Genomic DNA, 21,358 nt, shown 5'->3' on the forward strand with positions numbered 1-21,358 from the left:
AGATCAAATATTATCCCATATCATGTTTTTTCTGCTCCAATTTATATGGTTATTTTCTGAATTTTAGACAGAGCTTGGATCTATCCTCACCTGCATTTCTGCATTTACTGGAAGATGAAAGAGTTGCTTTAAGTGTGCTTTGAGGGCAAACATCTCACCAAAGGTGAAAGCAGAACGAAAGCCACAGATTAATTACAAAATAATACACCATCATTAAAGCATTTTCAGTTCGCTCCAGAGCTGTACTTCACCTGGGAGACGGCACAGACCATTTTCCAGATTATTAATCAGAACTATTTGAATGTTTTAATCATACAAAAGTGAAGACTGTTGGATGTTTATGGAAAAAAAAAAAAAAAAAAAAAAAGACTGCTGCTCATTAGCAGGAGCAATTACACACAGTGAGCTGCATGTTCCCTCTTTTCCAAACTCTAAGTTAAGGAACAGGAGAGTTGAGTCACTGGGTGAGGTCTGTGCATTTGGATGTTGCTCTGAATCTCTCTGGGAGGTTTTGTGAAGATCTACCAGCAGATAAACAGGATTAAGCAGCTAATCTTTTAAAGCCTTTTCTTTTCTGGGCCACATAGAATTTTCCCAAAACAATGCTTCAGTATTACAATAACCATCCCCTCTCCCCAGCAGCAACTGCATTTTAAATGGCTCCTCTTCTCCCTGCGATCACTTGAAGTGATTTTAAGGGGGATAAAAGCCCCAGTGGTCACACCACTTCCCCATGGCTGCTGAAATCCCATGTGCGTACCTCTGCTGGCCCTGTCATCAGCTGCAGCTCTATTCACACCTCAGCCCAGGTGCTGCCAAAGCAGCAAGGAAAGCTGTTCTCCCTCCAGCAACCCTTTGCTTGTTGTCAGCCCTTAGACTTGGGCTTTTCAGATAACCACTGCTGCCTGTGTCCCTCCTCTCCTTGTCCTGAGGAGATGAAGCTCTCCTGCTGCTCAGCCTGGATGCTGCCCAAGGACCCCCTGATCCCAAAAAATGCCTTCTCCCCTTTAGTTTTTCTGGCAGGGCCACGAGCATGGACTACTGGCTTGTTTCATTTATTCCCCACGGTGCAGGCATTGCTACAAGCACCAGGTCTCTGGAGATGGAGCAGGCGCAGCTCGGGTGCGGAGTTTCAGGGAGCCCAGGGACAAGCTGCCTCCATGGAGAAGTGAGGAAAGGCTCATTTCAGTGTGTCTGTCTGTATCTAACTCCCATCTCCTCAGCTGAATGCTCCTCACCTCCAGGGACTGCGGAAAAGCAGTGATATTTCAGAGGAGGGACCAGGGAAGATTGTGCTCAGTACAACATACGGAAACGAATCTAGGCACCTCCAACTAAGACCTTGGTAACATAAAGGCAGTCAAGTCAGTAGTGCTTAATATCAAATTAGACCCAACAAGCATAGGAATAGGTTTGCAGAGGTTGCAGGGAAGGTAATGGTGACATTTGGAATATCTCATGTTAAGTATCATCTTTTACATTTCTATAGTAAAAGAGGTAAGGTAGTCAGCAGCAAAGCTGCTCTGCCAGAAGCAATCTAGCAGAACAGCACCTCACACCAGGGACTGGCCATGCTGTACCACAACCATGTGAACACATCTCTTTCTACCCCTACCTTCTCCCTGCCCCCTGTTCTAAAGCTCCCTGGAGAAGTGAAGAAATTATATCTTCCCAAATCCAACACTGGTGTAGCAGGCAAGATTTATACTGCAAAACATGAACATGCTGCTAGAGAACCTCTTTCTCAGATGGATTTAACCACTATTGCCGTCACCATAAAAAATCACTGTTGCAATTTATGATCCCCTTACAGTGATAATGGAGAGAAGGAAGGAGACAAAAGCACTTGTTTACAGGACAGAACCTAAATCTCCTCATACACATCATCCCGTGAGGCAGGCTGCTGTTTAGGTCTGCAAACCATGACAACACCCATTCTACCTATACATGTCCATCAAAGGAGTTATCTGAGTTTCTGTGCTCACAAACTAGCACACAGCTGTACTGCAGCCTCCACCCAGGCCCCCTAAAGCATGCTCACATTAAACACACACAGACTGCACATGCAAACTCCTTGAGCTCAGATGCAGTTTGTGTGGGACTACACAGAGATTCCAAGTCAAACACACGTCAGACTGCAATACATGATATAAAAATTCGTGCTGAAACCAAAGAAATGTTGTCTAATAGAAAACCCAGCGTGAATAGTTGTCTGGGAGATGCATATCCCAAAGGATCTCTGTCCACAAGTTTATGTTGAAACCAGCCTGAATATTCATCTGGGAGATGCGTATTCCAGAGGATTTTTACTGGAACCTACACGAATATTTGTCTGGAAGGACTGCAACCCAAAGAAACTTTACGATAAAGGGAGAGACATGTCTCAACAAGTAAGACAAGACCACCGAAAAGAAGGGACCCCTCGAAAAGGATTGAGGGAGTATAAAAGGGACACTCTGATAACTGTATTTCGTGAAACACGGTGGAGTAGTGCCAGAGAGCCCTTCCCTGTCTCACCTGGTGCTGCTTGCCTGGCACAGTACCGAACTAATTTTTGCTTGTGGCTTTTTACGATTGTATTTTTACTATTTTTTATTCTTCATATTAATCAAATTGGCTATCCATTTATAACAAGACCAAAAAAGAAAAGGAATGTTGAAACTGAGCTCCACCTGATCACGGAACGGCTGACAAGGGAGGGGATCCACAGTGTGAATCTGCTCTGCAAAAACTGCTCCATGGTAAGAAGAATAAAGGCTTGGATGGAGACGTAGGCACCTTTTCCATCTCTGCCATAGGGCGGAATAGGAAAGCTCAAACTGCTCATTGGGAGGACAAAACTTAGTAAAATGCCTTAAAGAGAATGGCCTTGCACCGACAGCCTCTTTCATCAGTTTATATGAAAAGAAGTGATATCAAAGGGTGGCACACACAACTGTCATCCTCTGCAAGGAAGAGCTGTAGTGAATTGCCAGCATCACCTCTGAAGCCCTGAGGAACCACTGTCTATGAGGTATTTAATTTGCACATCCCTTGAGACAGTAGTACTGTTCAGGGGAGAGCAAATGGAATAGCGGATGCACGGATTCAACGCCCATTTTTCCCTGTCAGCTTCAATCCTGCACAGCTGTGTTAAAATGATATATTAACTCAAAGAAGTTAATGGCACTTTTCCCACCTTGCACCAGTTGAGCAGAGGATCAGCAGCTCAGGAGGGTCAGCCATCAGTCACCACAGCACGTATTTCCTATCATCTCAGAAAACCATCTTTAAGTACAGATTGTCAGTCACACTTTATTCTTGAAAATGAATGTATTTGAATACAAGTGGTTCAATATTTTCATTGCACCCATCAGTGGTTTGCTACATTAGGTTACCTGAAGTATAGTAACTGCTTATTTCAGATTTTCTTATGCAAAAGGTGAGCTTTTACTACTCACAAAATTTAAATAACCTCAGGGCTGTGTATGGCTGGCTCATTGCTGACTCATTTCATGCTCACCTACATGTGCTGCAGAGATGCCACTCTATATTACTTGCAATTGTTTGGCTTGATTAAAAGAAGATATCTTCATTTAACACAGCCTTAAAAGAGTACCCTACGGACAGGGGGGTAGTAAACAGCCACATAATATGAAGCACTCATTAAGAGAGAAAGACCGTTTGGCACACAAAAAATAATTTAGTTAAAACCAGAACAAAATCTGTTATCACACAGAGATACATCAACCTCTTTGTGTTATATACACATCATATTCACTTTAAAATCATTACCTGATGTTAAATGCTAGCAACAAGTAAACAAGAGTCCTGTTTAAAAATAAGGAGAACCACAGACCCAGGCAGATAAACTTTAAGCAGTTCCCAACCTGAAGGAGGAGGCTGAAGATGAAGGCCACAGGACAGTGCCCACACAAGCCATGTCATAAAATGGAGCACAAAAATGAACCAATTTCATACATTCCTATCACGTTTTTTTATTTTGTAAATAAATACTGACATAGTGATCAGATCAGCAAAACACAGCTCGGGAACAAATGCCTGGAAAAATCAAAAAAATAACTTCTGAATTCTGCTTCATGGGTAAGAGCAACATAGCACTCAGCAAAAGCCTGAGGTTAGAGGGCAAGATCTGTGCTTGAAGACTGGGACTGTGTCCTCCTTTGGGGACTGGGCAGGAAAGGTAGGACACAGAGAACAGACAAAAGCACAAGGCTCACAGGAAGCTCGGATACGAGTGAGAGGGCTCAGGTGATAGAAGGGGCCAGGGCAGGAAAGAGGAAATGGCTTAGCTGGGGAAGTAAGCAAGGAGAAAAGCAGGGCTCCAATGAAGAAGTGGAGGTGGGGGGGAAAGCAAGCCTAAAGAGAGAGGAAGGCAAAAAAAAAAAAAGGTAATTAAAGCCATTTTGTAAATGTGTAACAAAACAAACCCTTCATTTGAAAACAAAAAGAAATAAGAAAAAAATCCATTCCATTGTTCTTTTGAAGGCATTCAATATAAACTGCCAGAATGCAAATATATTCCCATGCTTGGGAATCACTGTTTTCCTCTGCAATATTTAATCTCATTTATCAAGCTTCTTAGTACAAATTAAGTTACAAGGTAATCAATTAGATTGAAAACACAGCTTGTTTCATTGTTTTAATTTTGCTTTGTAAGCATATTCCCCCTAATTTAACAATCAGCTAATCAAAAACCATGAAGTGTTTATGTAGCTTGGCTTTTTGTCATTCAAATTCCACTCCTGCAAATGCATCAGCCAGTGGAGTCCCAGCTAAAATTTAAAGCCTGGCAGAAAATGTAGACAGAGAAGAAGGGAGCACATAGAAACCACAGCATGGTGCTGGGGTTTGAGAAAGGAAATAAGGGCTCTGGAAACCACAGCTCTTTTCCAGAATAACAGACAAATAGCCTGAGGGACTGCAGCCTGTTTTCTCCTGGGATGCCTTCTAGGAGGACTTCTGCAGAAGCCACTGCTTTACACAGTTAGAGCAGCGTGGAGGGGATGCCTCTGTACCCAGAGGAAGCCTGCAGCTGCTCTCTGTAGATTGAGAAGGTTTTCCCATGATGTGGGGGATGTATCAAAGGCAAGGAGCAGAGGGGGAGTCCCTCAAGTGGGACACTGCTGCTGATGGAAAGGAGGACAAAACCGGGTGGGGTGCTTTGGTTTGGGTTTAGTTGAAATTGTTTAAATCACATATGGGATCTAGAACTGAAACTAGAAGTGTTTGTTGTCTGCATTACATTTGTGATTTAGATATAACATATTACACATGTACCAGCCCAGTAACTGACAGAGGTACCTTCAGTGCTCCTCCTGCTTACGGGAAGGGAATAGCCAGATAACATTATGAGCTCTGGTTGTGTATTTGTTACTTTATCTGCTCAGAAAAGGAAGCAATAAATCCCTGATTGCTGGCCACTGAGGACATGTTTTCATTAAAACAGCTTTGAATTGGTTTGTTTGCTACTGTCCAGCAACAATTGACCACAACGTGGGAATTATTCCCTATTTCCCACAAATACGCTTCCATACAAAATCAGGACAAAATTTGCTATGTAAAACGGAAGCCTGCAACAGTAATTCTTACCTACATAGCAATATGCTTTGCATTAATTTTATAATATAAACACAAAATAACTACACCTGAAGAGTCTGGAAATGTAGCTGGAATGTTCTCTTACCCCATACCCATACACAAAGCTCAAGTCCTTTAAGTAAAACCTATCTCCAAGAATCATACAGTGGGAAATTCAAATTAATGGAGGGCTATACTTTAATTGATTTTGTGGTCAGAAGAGTCACGCTGTATCTGCAGAAAGCATGGAAAATCTGCTCTATACATGGGTGTAAAATCAGGAGAATTATATGTCCTAAACGGGAGAGAAAGAGTCTTCTCAGCTGCTCTCATGAAAACCAGGAGGAAGAAAGATAAAAACAGATGGTCTTGAGATTTTCCAATTACAAGCCTTTTTGGCAACATACAACTGGAGGAATTCCAAACATTTGTCACTTTGACATCGCTTTGTGGTAAGTAATGGGATTTTGGTACTTAAAAATTCTGAAACGTGCTGCAATCTAAATCAAAATTATTACTCACAGAGTTAAAGTCATTTCAGAACAAGTACCAATATAACAGAAGCCAATCTCAAAGGGCATAAGGAAAACTATTTTTAAGTGATGCTTAATCATAGATTCAACTAAGATTTTTCAAGAGAGACAGAAGATTTAAGCAACTTTAAGCAGGCTGGGCACACACACACTGTTGCTGACACTGTAAAACTGAAACCCACCCAGAAGAATAAGAGGCAGACTGCTAAATACAGCATCTCACAAGACGAAGAAATCCTCCATTCCTCAAAGGACCATCACCCATACGATTCTGTCTCCATTTGCAGGAAGACTGATGGACAAGGAACTTTGAAATATGCATTCCTCCTTTTTGGTTGGTCCTGGGGTTTTTTAAATTTCCTTTAAAGAACTCCATTTCTTTAAACATTCACTGCTTAAGGATATCTTATCATTTGCAATTCTTATTCCTAGCAGATTATTAAAAAGGGTTTAGTTAGCATTAGTATGCACAAAAGGTGTATAAATAGAACTGAGTGGGCACCTCATGCAGAAGCTCAGAGCAGCGTGTGTGCATGCACACGTCTAGAACAAGAGGTAGCTTTAACATTTGGACAACTGTAGTCTTTGAAGCTCTTGGAATTACCTGTGCTCCCACATTTTGACGTCCAGAAACTGAAACTGAGGGCTTCAGCTGATAATAGGAGTTTGTAATCAACGATGCACAAATATTTCACTTCTGAAGAGGGAGAAACCCCTGATTCATGGGTTTTGAAGTAAGAAAGATTAAAAATAAAGGAACTCACAGCACTTACTTTGTATTATAACTGTACAGATGTAAAGTGTATCAGTGCTCCAGGTTCCCATTTTACACTAGGCAAATGAACATGCAATGGCATGCCCAATTCCACAGCTATAGATACCCCTACCCTCTTATCAAGGTGCACCACAGAACTTTATCAGACTCAAAAAAGAAACCCACTTACAGAACCACATACAGTCCACCCTCACCAAGTTATTCTTGCAAGGTATTCCAATGTGGCAACTGAAAGAGAACTATAAAAATCTCTGGGTCACATAATAACAGCTGAAGAAAAGAAAGGAACAGAGTGGACACTAACTTCATTCCACATGATGGTGTGAAGGTTTCAACATTAAAATTTCTTTCAGAATCTGAATTTTGACTTGCTTTTCCAAATCACTGTATTCAGTGCAAAACAGCCAAACAATTCATTTGAAACTTGTAAGACCAATTACAAAACAAAAACTATGTATGAGAAGACAGAGTAGTTACCACTCAACAGAAAATAGCAGTGAGGAATCTTCCCCAAAACAGAGCTAATGCTTCCTACACAACCCAAACTACAGTTATATTTCCAAAAGTTGCACGCCATACAAACCAGAAATGGAAACCGCTGTCGGGTTCATTAGGCTGCCTATGCGCCATCCAAAATTAGGACTTCTGTTCAGTGACGTGAATTATTTGCATGAGAAACCTGCTTTTAAATCCAGAAAATAAAAACTGCCCTTACTTGTTATTGGTGGGTCCCGTTGCCAAGACATCTGACTGCAGCTTTGGGAAAAATCCTTGCTCGTATTTCCCTTGGCCAATCTTCATATCGAGCAGGTGAGGGTGGATGGCCGTGTGGTCAATCTTCATCAGCCGCTGCTCGATGGACTGGGCTGCAGGTGACAGTCACAGGTGAACAACTGTGCCACAACCCACCCAGGGCACACGCTGTCCCAACAGCAGTGGTCATGCTCAGACCCGTGAAAACCCAAATAGTGACCTCAGACAGAGAAATCTGCCACTCACAGAGGTGAGGAGACACTTGTGCTGTAGGTTTTTAAATTTTGTTTTTAGTTTCTTTACCCAACACAATGAACACTGGTGCAAGCAAGTTAGCTGTTAAGCAAGCAGGTATTTACAGGAGCCTACGAGATGCATTAGGAACTGCCAAGAGCAGTGCAATCTTTCCCTGAAATTCCTTGTTTGATTTTAAGGCTTCTTCAGCAGAACAGAGACCTCCAAGGCCAGCTACAACCCCGTGGGACTGGGCACCTTGCTTAGCCCCAGACACATTCCCTTGGGCAGATGCATGGCAGGGGTCACCTGAGTTTTGCAAACATCTGGGACTCCAGTGATCCTCCTCCTGAAATTAGATATGCCTTACTGGATGGCAGGCCTTCAAAAAGCACAGCTAACTCTACCAAGACCTGAGCAGCATCAAGAGGATGAGCAGATTCTTGGGAACAAGGAAGGCTAGGGGTAAGGTGGGAGACGGCTTCCCAGGAATGTCAGCACCACTGAGACTAAAGCAGTTCAATCCTCTGCTTCAAGGACTTGAGGGTTTCAATCTCAAACCTCAAGCAGAATGAAAATAAAACCTGTCACCCTCTTGTGAAGAACTCGGGAAAGGAGGTGTATGGGCAAATTCAGCATTTAATTAGCAACTTTAATATTCAACCCTTTCTAGCCCATCTATTAACGGGCAGGCCTGTTCTTTCAGAGTATCACAGCTAGAGAATACATATGCAAAATGAGGAAGCTAAATCTGCTTTCCATGTGTTGAAAACAACATAGAACTCATTTCCTATTTTATAAAATTGTGATGGGAAAGAAGCTGTCACAAGATTTACATACATTATCATTAGAAACTCAGCAAGTATTTTTTTTTCCCCTCTGGAAAAAAGAAAAATCACTTTGTATGGCTCCATTTTGGAGAAAAGGAGTGGGTAGTGTGGGGTCAGAGGATTTGAAGGGTTCCGAAAATAGTTAAACAAACAGGTGCTGGATCAGTGCTGGGGTCACATATACTGTGAATGGTAAATATGAAGTAAAATTGGTATTACTATCAGTTTGCTGCTTTTCACAAGACAGAAAATGAGGTTCTGGTGCCACAATATCTGCCAAAACTAGACGCTGAATAGACAGCTGACCTGCAAATTAGAATTGGGTTTAGACAGAAAAAATTAACAGACACAGATTTCTACTTCTGACATGTTTATAACAAGTAAAACACCGAAGGAGTTAAACAAAAAAACCCCCATGAGAATTGTTTGCCCTAGCTTACTAACATGTGTCCCAGCAAATTTAGGAGTATAATTTCCCTGTATTACTTAGAAATTAAATAAATACTTGCACAAGCATTAAGTAAGAAATTCAAGTATAATTTGAAAAGGCATCCTGTGACAGTAACAGAAAAAAATTCCAAGCCTTCAGTACAGAGTATTGTTCATTAACACTGAACATCTCCTGCTGGAGGTACTAAATATGCCACACAGGATTACGGCCCCGGCATCCCCTGCTGTTCTGACCAAATGGTGCAAGGCAAAACAACGTGTTTTTTATGGGAATGGGGAGACAAGGCCAGTGGAGCAGACACAGGGGCTCGACTCCTCAGTGTGGCTGGCACTGGTCCCACCCCCAGGGTGAGGGAAAGCTCTCCTGGCAATGGAACAGGGGCAGCCTGAAATGAGAAACTGCGAGCCAGTTCCATTTGGGTTTGGCTTGATTTTATTAAAGGCACCAGCCCAGGAGAGCTCCAAGGGAAGGTAAAGGCTCCTGCCATTCCCGGTCTTTAACAGCATGCTAAAGTTTTTGCTCAGATGAGAAGGACACTGCTGAGTCCTCCTCAGATAGCTCTAGGACTTCCTCATCAACTGCAACACTCAGATGACTGAGGACTTATATTTCTTGGTGGCTGACATTGTACTTTTAAATATTTTACCAGGCCATCTGAACGTACCTGCTTCTTTCAAAGTGCTGCATTTCTGGTAGTTGGATGTCCGCAGTGCAGGGGCCCTGACATTATATAGCCTTATTTTCTCAATTCTGGAGTCAAAAACTCGTAGAAAAGGGTCCTTCTCTTCCCACTGGGACATGATCTTATTGTCTATGAAGGTTGCAAACATCTGTGTTTCGATGAAGTGTGAAAGGAATGGGAGGTAAGGCTCGGGTTGGTCCGAAAGGAAGGAAGCCTGAAATACAGAACAGCTCATTAGTGCCACATTCCCGCCCAGCACTGATGTGCCCAGCCATCCTTCGGCAGAGAACTGAACCAGCAGCCAGCTGGAAAGCTTGGACAAGACTTCCCCCACTGTAAAAACCCCTCTCAGAGAGCTGTGAATCCATCTACAAAGGGGTTTGGTTCACAACTGTAAGAAATAAGCAGTCAGAGAGGCTTTGTGACAGCTGGAACAAAGGGAATGTGGAGTTACTGAAGTAGTGCTCATGCTGCCTGCTTTTTCAGAGCAACCTAGCAGCTATCACCCCCAGGAATAAAGCTTGTGAAATGATGCATGGCAGACCACCACATGTTCCACCTTGGCACCTCTGGTCTGGGCATGGTTGTGTGGGACCATATCACTTATTAAGGTGTCACACATATCAAAGGTGGTACAGCACTCTTTAGCTGATGCTCTTCTGCGATGTTACACAGGGCAATCAATCATGAATTTACAATTGACTGTGTGTCCAAGTCTCTAACAGAGCTTTACAAACCCTAAACTTAACAGCCCATTTTATTGCAGAAGCACTAGCAGAGATTGCCTAAACAACCCCATCCTTTTGAATGCTACACTGTTTAATGCCAGAAAACAAACAAACCAATAAAAGGCACGGCAGCAATTCTTTTAAATCAAAAAGTGACTCAGATTAGGATTTAGTCTGTTCCTCACTGTTCATCTTTTAACCTTTTCCTTAGAGAAGGACTTGTATCTAGAAAAGATGGTGGCTACAAACACTATCTGCTTTGTATGGTCACTCAACAGTTGTGCAAGCTTCCCAACATTTCCTGTTCCTTTTGCTATCCTCCCATCACTTTACATCCCCATTTCTAATCTCAAGGGATTCCTTTTCCCTCCTGTGCATACACTGCATTGGAGTCATAACAATACTCTTTAAGTGATAACCTTCTTCAGAACAACATTACCCATTACAAAAAACCCTCTACTGTGAGATTAGGAAACACGTAAAACTAGATTTGTTGTTTGTCTCAAGTGTGCACCTCTCCTCTCAAAAAACAAAAGAAGAAAATAAGACGGGGAAAAAAAGTCCCTTTGCGTTGCTACCCTTCCACCAAGCCCACAGGAACGGCCCCACGAGCAGGCAGAAGCCTGCCAGCTTGGTTTGCACAAGCCAGGGTGGCTCTGAACAGCTCAGTGGATGTGCTCCGATTTACTCTGGCAGGAGATCTGGCCCTGTGTAATGGAAATGGACAAATCTTGCAGTGAGGCAGACGAGGAACGGCAGATTAAAGAGTACCTAGGCCATATATACCAACACAGCTATCCTCCCTCCCCCTTTTAGATGGAGACACAAATACATGGCTGTCTTTACTTTGTCAAAGTTTTGCATTTGTTCCCTGTTTGTCAGCCACGACTCCATGTCGGGGGCAGCCTGGATGACGAAAGCCTCGTAGTCCGCAAACATCTGCGTGAAGCGGTTGGCGAAAACCTCGCGCAGCTGCACGTTCAGTTTGTAGTCCCTCAGCTCCAGCTCCTCACACGACAGCTTCCCATCCTTCTCCTCTGTGAGGGGGGTGGTGATGGTCATTTTCTCCATGGTCACGCCCGTTCTCTTGGCCAGGGCTTGCAGGCGGGCGATCGTCTCGTTGCCTTTCAGCAGCTCGTACATGTTGAGGGCGTTGCTGGGGATGTTCCCGTTCTTCTTGTCGTTCACCAGGTCACTAAGAACCAAGTTCTTGAGTTTGGTGGCGCTGTCGCTGCAATGCAGGTTGCCTTCTGGAGGGATCCCGAACTGCAGGAGGACCTCGGAGATTTCCTGGATAAACTCCAGCTTGTTGGGGAACTGTGGGAATTCCTCCGGCAGTTCGATGAAATGGTTATCGATGTCAACAAAGCACAAGTTTGCCTGAAATACAAATGAAAGTTTCAAAATGGACCCTCAGCACTGAACCGGTTCCTCTGTGATGTAGCCTTTTCTCCCAGGGTGCTTCCAGACAGGAGGGTAAGTGCACCCGTATGCAGGACACTTCAGCTGTGTCGTCTAGCCCGTGACATTTCTGACTTCAGCAAAGCTGAGGGTCAAATGGATGACAAATAAAGGCTCCTGACCCTCTCCTGCTCCCCCAGGACATGGAGACTCCTAACTCCCCACTACAAAGATTTCATGTGCCCTCCCAGAGCGGCCAAGGACACACCACCAAGCAGGAAGTGCAGCACCACTTCTCAGCCCATGTAAATACCATTTGTGTGAATTACTGCATCTCACAGGCACAATTATTTTAGCAGGGTCCAACTGTGAGAAGCCTCTGCAGCTGAGCTACCAAGAAATGAGATGTTCAGTGAGAAAGATGATGCTGCTTCAAGCAGAACCACAAAAGAGGGTCCCACTGAAATCCTTTGGGATTATGTAAAGTACAGCTTGTCCACTAGAGGCCAAGTCTTATTTTCCCTACTCCCTTGACCCATTTCCATGGAAGCTTTTAATATTGACAATTCCTCTGCCTGAGATTTAAAGAGAGTGCTCTTCGCTTTGCTATGAATGGAGATGGATCTCAGGCTGTAAGATTAAAACTAAGTGAAGACATTAATCTAGTGGAGCAGATACTTTTACTAGGAAAGCGTCAATAGAGGGATAGAAGAACCCCACATAAAAACTAATTACATTGCACATGCACCCTCAGGAATAATAGCAGAATGAAAAACAGTAATTGATCTTGTGAACGGCAGCTTACATCTGAAATTCACTGTCTGAGTGCACTGAGTAAAATCCTAAACCAGGTCAGATTCCCAAGGTGCTGAGCTCTGATGCATTTTATCCTGGCATAAAACTGCAGAACAGGAGATGCAAAAAACACATAGGGTAGCAGCAGGTCTTTGTTAGCCTGACTTGGCCATTAGCACAGCTCCACCACCTTCTCCCAGGCACTTTAGTGTTCTTTACTTCTTACCAAACACCCTAGACTACTCTTCAGATTATGTGAAGATAAATTATTTATTTTCCTTCACTTTCGAAAAGGTTACTTTTCAGCAGGACAATACATTCCACAGCAAACATGTTTATAATATATTGGATATTTTAGGGACATGTTTATTAACGTAAATCACCTTTCACAAAGATAATGTGTATTAGGATTCCCCTGGTAAAGCAGAAGTGTCCCTTCAGCTTTTTCGTATTAAATTTAGTCTGTACAAAGAAAAGCATTTCTTCATACAAAATGATTTGCTTTATTTAACTGTGTAGCTATTATACAGTTGTGGTATGTGTCAGTACAGTTCTTTAGCTCAGGGACTGCCTTCTTATCTATCAATATTTCATTTCAAAGGCTTTTTAATTTCAGCTCTGCATATCATTTACAAAATTTGAAAAATGAGATTTGGATTCAGAAAACCCTTGGGGAATTGGTCTCACTTCTCTCTTCAAAAACATCTGATGATTAAAATTAATGTAGGGAGATTAGTAACCTTAAGACAGGCATGATGGCCAGTTGTTAGAATTTTTATCTCTAACAAACAAATGGTTTATATTTAGAGTGAGAGCTTGAAAAGCTAGCCCCTGGCCTGAACAATAAAGGAATGCTGATGTGAACAGCGCTTCATCACTGCTCACACGCTGAGGCATTTTTTATTTTTTATTGTCTAAAGGAATTTGAGATTCAAGATCTTCCCTGTTCAATATGTCTTCTTTCTTTCCCTCTAACACAGTAACTGGACCTGTGGTCTTCATAAATGCTGGTATTTTTCACTCATTTGTTAAACATCATGGAGGGGGCAGATTCCGCCCCACTATTCCTCTTCTCTCCCTGGCGATATTTGTTATTCCAATGATACCGCAATATTAAACACTGTCACATTAAAATTTTAATTTAAGGAAAATGACAGCTTAATCTGCTAACCAAAAGCATGTGACTAATAATTTTAAAAATTGCAGTGATTATGTAATACTAGCATGGTTTTACTGAGGAGCATAGCTAGATAGCAGCTTTGCTTCCACACCAGTGCAGATTTCATGTGCTTCAGTCACCATATCCATGAGGTAAAACTTGATTTGCAGTTCCATGCCACTGAGGCTGACTTAGTGACCCTCACCCAGCATGTAAAATAGACCTTTATTAAAAATTGTATTACCTCTGCCCTGTGTTTATCCCTCCACTTCCACACAAAAACTCCCACTCCTGCCTATTCTCCTCAGCTGCTGCTCCCATCTGCCTCCTCAGTCAGAGCAGGTATTTGGAAGTGTCAAGGACTCTGCCCCCAGGAGAGTCCCCTCAGCACAGCCATGGGCAGGAGATGTTACTGCTGTTTGAACTCTCGGGGTTCCCACTGATTTTAAGAAGAAACCTAAGTTTAAAAGCACATGGCATGTTCTGGTTCCAGTCACCATCTGGAATGCAGGCAGGTGAGCCATATCCCAAAGACTCTGCCATATGGCCAGGTTAAAAATGTGAAGCAGTTTTAATCACCTTCATCAAATTTTGAGAAGAAAAATCTCCATTTCACTCTCCACCACCACAGATTTAACCCTGAGATTAAGAGGATGACCTCTCCTTTTTTTTTTCCTCTCTGAACAGTTCATATTAATGCAAACCTGGCAGGTTTGAGGCCAGGACGTTGGTAATAGACCAGGAACACACGGGCTCAGCCACGGATGGGATGAAGCTGGCAGGACCAGGCATGCTCCTCAGCAGCAGGGGGACAAGGACAGGTTTACACCATCTAGCAACTGCGCCTGGGATCCAGATCCACCAAGATCCTCCCCAAATGAAATGCTCTTTAGCCCTCTGTCAGTAGGACCGTGACACTGAGAGTGACAAAACCTGGTGAAGTGTGTGATATAGGGAAAACCAATGAACTTGCAGTTTTGTCACAACAAACAGCAGAAGGAGAAGCCTTTAGAACTCAGAACAGTAAGTGGTACTCACTAAATTCAGAAATGGACCAAGAAGGTCTGTGGAGACATCCCCACTATCTCACTCCTGCTGGCAATGAGTCTCTACAGAGCCAGAGAAGCCTCTGAATACCTGGCATTATTTTCCAGCAGTAATTCACACAAATATCAATCAGGCATTTCAGGACAGCGACCCCAAAGGCAGACACTGACCTCCTGAGGCAGCTCCAGCTTGGAGCGGTCAGTTCCCTCCTTAGACTGCAGCCCCATCAGGTAGGGAACAGGAGCATCCAGAAAATGCAGGAGAGAGGCAGGAAGGATGGGGACATACACGTGCTGCCACTGAAACGGGAACAGCAGCGTTGTGATTCCCTCTGCCACTGTCATCAGCCGCTGATAATCTAGACAGGGGAGAGAGAAAGACAGATATTGAATTATCTCCCTGTGTCCTCCTCTTGAAACCTTTGGCAAGGACATCAGTGACAAAACAAGACAGAAACCATGTTTATATGATAAGATGTTATTTGGAAAGTAAGACCATACTTAAAAACTTTAAACATTATTTAATCCATTAAAACTCATTCCTCCCATAAAGAAACTGCTGAGCATAGATATTCATACCTTATCTAGATCTATTCTGTCATTAACTTAATTTACGATACCAAAAGTTCTGTCTCTAGTACAGGATAATAGTACTCTAATTCCATAATAAGCATGTATTTTTATAGGGGAAGAAGAGGAGAAAGAAGTGAACTTCAAGCAAACATTGTGGTTTCTTGCTTGCTCCTGCCTGCCTGCTTCTGCTCCACTTGCTACTATTTCCAAAGCTGAGTGTACTTTCCAGAAGACTTTTCTTGGCCACATACCAGCAGAAGTTTGCAGTCCTCAAGTATACAAAAGAAGTGCCTTTAAGTTAAATCCAAACAGAAGCCTAATATAAATTCAGTTCTCAAATATATTCTGTGTAGATAGTATATTTATATTACATTACTATCCCAAATTTGTATTTAATCCACTAGTTCATTGCTTCGCAATATTTTGATTTTAGTAAGCTCACTGTGCATTATTTTTTAAATTAAAATTTATTTTGGTCCAGCTGAGCTGGATGTTTCAGAGTCTAGATAAGAGCAAATTATTTATCAAATATCCAGCTGGCATAACGCAATGCCACAAGCTACTTATTAATATAAATGAGAAGATAAGCTGAGAACAAATTTTTAAAATAAATAAATAAATCACATACTGGTCATAAAGAGATGGCAATCCTTACAGCAAATCTCAAAGTGCAGACAACCCATCTGGAAACAGGCAGAGATCCCTGTGTTTGTAAGGTCCATGGCTGTGTCCAAACCCAAGCCTCATCAGTGCCAGGCAAACCTCACAAGCTCCAGCTTGAGCAACCAAAGATTTTCCCTCTCAGGGAGGCCAGACCCAGATGCTGGGCAACACTTGGGTTGTTGCCCATCTCTCCTCATGCTCTCTGCCCCACCCCAGGAAATGAAAGATACATGTATGAACACCCTGGTTCTGAGTCAGGTGAGAAGGCTTTTTCCTATAGCCCCATTGACTGCTTCTGCCTGGAGAGGAGCCCAGCTTGACCTTCCCCATTTCCTGAACATCCCAGCCAGAGACCTTGGCAGGCACCAACAACAGCAAAAGCGCTGTCATCTGACACTGCTCAGCTATTAGGAGGTCACTGGGAAGATGTTCTTGAATAAATATGCAAATTACAACAACAAACTGCATAACCCATTCTCCTTGCTTGCACCTCTCTGTGGAAAGCCAGCCACGATCTGCAGAAGGTCAGTTGGCAGGGAAAAACATTTTTCATCTTGTCTTACTAATGGCTATTCAGTCAGTCTTCAAAATTATTTTCATGCATAGAAGTCAGTCTCAAGGTTACACCTCCAAAACACTCCCAGCTGCAGGTCAGTCGCTTACGAACCCCTGCCCGTGCAATAGTCTGTAATTATACATGTGCATTCCCTGTCTTGTGGAGGAGCACTTAACACAAACTCAAGTTATATTTACTGGAGAAGCTTACGTACCAGTCTCATAACATTTTATAACTCTGAAAGCTTTAAAAAAAAAAACAAAAAACAACCCTCAATCAGATAGAGAAAGCAGCATGTCTTAGTATGCGAAACACCTTCAAAGTCTGTTCTGATCTATGCAGCCACATGAAGAATCTTGGCAGATCTTGGCAGAAAAGTTGCAAGGATGTTTTTGGATAAGGGCATTCAACTCTGGAAATGCATGCTGACTTTTCTCTGGTGCTACTGATATTTAACACGGTCACTAGCACAAATTTTGCAATCAATTTACTATGAGAAAAGCTGGTTTAAAAAAAAAAACAAACCCTCAAAACTAATGATGACTAAATTACTAGGCTGCTACCACCTAGCAATGCTTTTTATCTGATTAGCAGATAAAAAACATTTATGTACCCAGCAGTTTTGACTGAAGAGAGGGAAGTTCCAGTTCCCTCCAGAAAAATAATATTCAAAAATCTGTAACTACTTTTTGTTATCTGTTTAAAGAAGTCAGAAATTCTAGTTACTTTTTATGTACTTTCAAGCCTGTACAAGGTTAGACACCTATCACATAAAGCCTGAAATAATTTTTGATGGAGAGATTCTCGTACCTATCATCATTTGAGGGAAGCTTACGTGGTTACTGACGACAACCTGGAAACAGGGGACTGAGGAAACGGCCTCAAGTTGTGCCTGGGAGGTTTAGATTGGATATTACGAAAAATTTCTTCACTGAAAGCATTGTTGAACATTGCAACAGGCTGTCCAGGGAAGGGGTTGAGTCACCATCCCTGGAGGCATCTAAAAGACGTGTAAATATGGCAATTAGAGACATGATTTAGTGGTGGGTTTGGCAGCGTTAGGTTTACAGCTGGGGTTGATGATCTTCAAGGTCTTTTCCAACCAAAATTATTCTATGACTCTTCATGTTCAAAGCTCCATCTCTGATTTGTTCACAGAACGTTTTCCAACAGAAACTGCTCAAGGAGGATAACCCCAGGGCAAGGTGGTCCCTGGGGCTTCTACTGCAACCACCACCTCCTAATAGCTTAGCTGGCTTGGTGCAGCGCTGCCTCTCACGCAACCTTCTCACTGAGTGAAGGAGAGGACAACAGATTCGAGCTCAAAGACTCTGGATCCACCTCCCTTTTCTGGCACCATCTGCCGGGGCCCTTGGCCAAATATCTCAACTCCCTGTGCAGGACATGCAATGGCTGCAGGGACCTGCTCCACTGCAGGCTGGCAGTTCTGCTGCTCGAGCACCACCTTCAGCCATGCTTTACCCAGGCCTGGGAACATTCACACGGCTCACAAGATACAGTGCTTAAAATGCTCATCCTGAGATATTCCTGTGGAATTACCAATCACTGTTTTCCGCTGGAAATGGAAATGGTTTCAGCATTTGGACATCAATTCCCTATAAATGTTTTTCTGACAGAGGACAAAAACTGACATTTTTTTGTCTTGATGTTGATTCTCCATAACACAATAAGAATACAATAATCAATAAGAAATATTTATCCCAAAGACCTTAAAGTTCAAACACAGGCAGTGACTGAAACAAACAAACAAAAATCTTCTTTTCATTCTACATACTGGGGAAAGAAGCACTGAGATATTAAGCAATTCACAAAGCTCAACATAAAAATTACTTTTTCTGCCACAAAAGAGTCTGGCATCTCAAAATCCCTCCCATGCTGCAGCAAAGCAAAACCAAGATCCTTTGAGAAGGCAAAAACACATCAGTGTTACCCCTGCCCCAAAGAGCTGAGACCGCATTCAGGTTCTACCTCCAAAACAGACCCAAATCTTTGGTCATAATCAAACAGAAGAGAATTTCACTTGGGACCCTCTCAGCAAATTCCCAATCACAGGCATTTTGTGTATATGGCATGTGTAAGAGCACACACGCTCATTTTCCCCAGAAACTGTGTTCCTGCTGGGAACAGTGTACTGCTATTCCAGTTCCAACACCCCCAGCCTTCCTGATGAAAGCACAACTCGGCCATTTTCCAACTCTCTGTTCCAGTAACCTACCAAAGGTAGGGCAGAAAGCCTACCACAGAGGTGGAGTCACAGCCTGCATCCTCTAAACCCAGTCCAAGGCTTTAAAAATAGACTGTGCTTCTTTATCTTCCTTTCAAAGTCTCACTTTACATACAGTTTGAGAGCACTTGAAAGCATTTGAAAAGATGAGTTACCTGGACCACTTCCTTTCCTCTATTGCTTTTAGAACACACATAAAGGATAACTGCAGCTTTGCAAAGCCACATATTTAAAAATGTATCCTGGAAGATGATAATCGGATGTTATTCTCAAAGAGTACTTTATCAATATGCACAAAACAATTCTCTTTAAAGAAAATAAACCAAACCAACAACAGAGGGGAAAAAAAAATATCAATGAACCTGAATGAATAAAAGCTAATTCTTTAGAGGAAAACACCTGAACAGGCTTTAAACATTCTTGTGACCAGTAGTTTTTCCACACGCTACCTCCTCAGTCCAAGTATTATAAGCAATTGTTATTCAACTGACTTTTTTTTTTTTTTTTTTTTTTTTTTTAAATTTTAAACAAGATATGAATTAGGTGAGCCGGGTATACTTGAAAAACTGGGAAATAATTTTTTTTTTGCTTTGAGCTCATAACCAGACCTGTCTTAGGTCTGGGTACCTTCAGATCAGTAATGTTTATATATAGCACGCTGCAGATGAAAAATGAAATCTGAAATTCACATTGCAGACAAAAATTGTTTATGAAAGCAAAGGTTTTCAAATCAGATCTCAACAGCTCCACAGAAGCAGCACACACAAGTGCTGCAGACATCAAAGTGCCCTGGAAGCTTCTGCCTTTCATCTGGTTTGCATGCTGGCAGCTGTGAAAACTGACAAGCCAGTCCTGGTGACTTGCAAGAGATGTTCAGCTAAAACACACAAAAACGGTGCAGGAATGTTGGAGTCCAGGGCATTCCTTTGGTTGCCCTGGAGGGTCAGGGACCTGGGCAGGGGGGTCTGGGACCCCAGCCCAGAGCTCAGAGAGACACTGGCTTTGATTTCTGTCCATGGGAAAAACTTCCTACACTGAGAGAAGGTTTACAGGCCACAGGAACGTGAAAAATAGTAGTTTAGCTCATCACAGGGTGAGAAAATAGTAATTTTAGATTCCTAGCATTGAAGTGAATGGAGGCAAGATGGAGAATTTGGGGCGTTGTCTCCTTCTTCTTCTTCTTCCCTCACTCCATTGCTGCATTGACGTGGCACAAAGTAGTTAGTGAGGATTGTGTCAAAGTAAAGATGACCTTTTTAGTAATAGTGATAGACATTGGTAAGAAATAGTAAATAAATATGTAGCAATTAGTATAAAAGATAAGGACAACCCAGCTCGGAGGGAGACGTGAGAAGTCCAAGCCGCGGCAAACATCTTGTTGGACTGAGAAAACTGTAAGATAAGAAATAACAAACGAAGTATGCAACCTTGAAAAATCTAAACCTGAAGACTCCGTGTCTTCCTTCAGTTTGGCTCAGAGCTGTGCAGGGGGGAAAAAGACTCTGAAACCACCTGACAAACGGGGAAAGCCCCCAACACAGGAAAAGTTTATTCACTACAGAAATCACCTGGCAGCAGCGCTGCATTCAAGGGACCTGGAGAGGTGCCAGGACATGGGCTTGTAACCAGCAGACTGTCCTGAGGAAATGACCCCTGGCATCTCAATGCCCTTCCATCCCCAAAGGAAGGGTGCATCTGCCAGCCAGTGATGTAGCACACCAGCTATATGATAAAAGCAGAGTGGCTATTTATGCAAATACGAAAATGCATTTTCTTAAACAGAAGGGTCAAGACAAGCCTGCATCCAATTACCTGAAGAATTAGCCTCTCAAACTGGGGGTCAGCTCTGCCCCAAGGGAAACATCCCAAGGCCAATATTCACCCAGGCTAATTCTTAGCCTTTTTCCTTGTTGGCCAGCGCTTAATATAAAAAGCTTCTGCTTCAATACATTTCCATTTATATAATTTAACTATGTCCCAGCCTGCCATCAGCAGTCCAGCATAAATTAATTTATGATTAAGAGCCGCCTCAAGCATTAGCTCCCATTACCAGCACGGTTAAGTCTCTGAGAAGAAGGCAATAGCCTGTGACAAGGCTGACAAGGTGCCAGCAGGACACATGAAGGTGCTCCAGAAGACACATGGAGCACCCTGCTCGCTCCCATGGCTGCTGAGGCAGAACAGGCTCCCCAGCCAGCAGCGAGATGATGGGGAGGACACAGGAGTCCAGCAGGGAACAGCTTTGTTCAGGATCACTTTAGACTGCCATGTCATCAATCTGGCATTTGCCATAACTGCAATGTAAAGGCCTAATTTAAATTTCTTCCCCTCATTCTGAAAAGGTAAAGATGTTT

General features: G+C 42.7%; 1 protein-coding gene across 10 annotated transcripts in view; it reads right to left on the reverse strand.

Annotated features, from left to right (window-relative positions):
• Positions 1-21,358, reverse strand: part of DENND5B (DENN domain containing 5B) — a 105,662-nt gene that overhangs the window by 26,156 nt on the left and 58,148 nt on the right. For 6 of the 10 annotated variants that reach the window (XM_040061241.2, XM_040061244.1, XM_040061240.1 and 3 more), the window contains 5 exons: positions 15,139-15,326; positions 11,413-11,946; positions 9,821-10,052; positions 8,925-9,011; positions 7,604-7,754 (listed from right to left, as the gene is read on the reverse strand). In XM_040061241.2, the coding sequence (XP_039917175.1) occupies positions 7,604-7,754; positions 8,925-9,011; positions 9,821-10,052; positions 11,413-11,946; positions 15,139-15,326 (1,192 nt within the window). The remainder of the gene's footprint in view (positions 1-7,603; positions 7,755-8,924; positions 9,012-9,820; positions 10,053-11,412; positions 11,947-15,138; positions 15,327-21,358) is intronic. The other 4 variants (XM_040061249.2, XM_040061246.2, XM_040061248.1 and 1 more) reach the window with 1 other exon arrangement.

Source organism: Hirundo rustica, chromosome 4, assembly GCF_015227805.2.
Source record: "Hirundo rustica isolate bHirRus1 chromosome 4, bHirRus1.pri.v3, whole genome shotgun sequence".
Classification (NCBI taxonomy): Eukaryota; Metazoa; Chordata; class Aves; order Passeriformes; family Hirundinidae; genus Hirundo; species Hirundo rustica.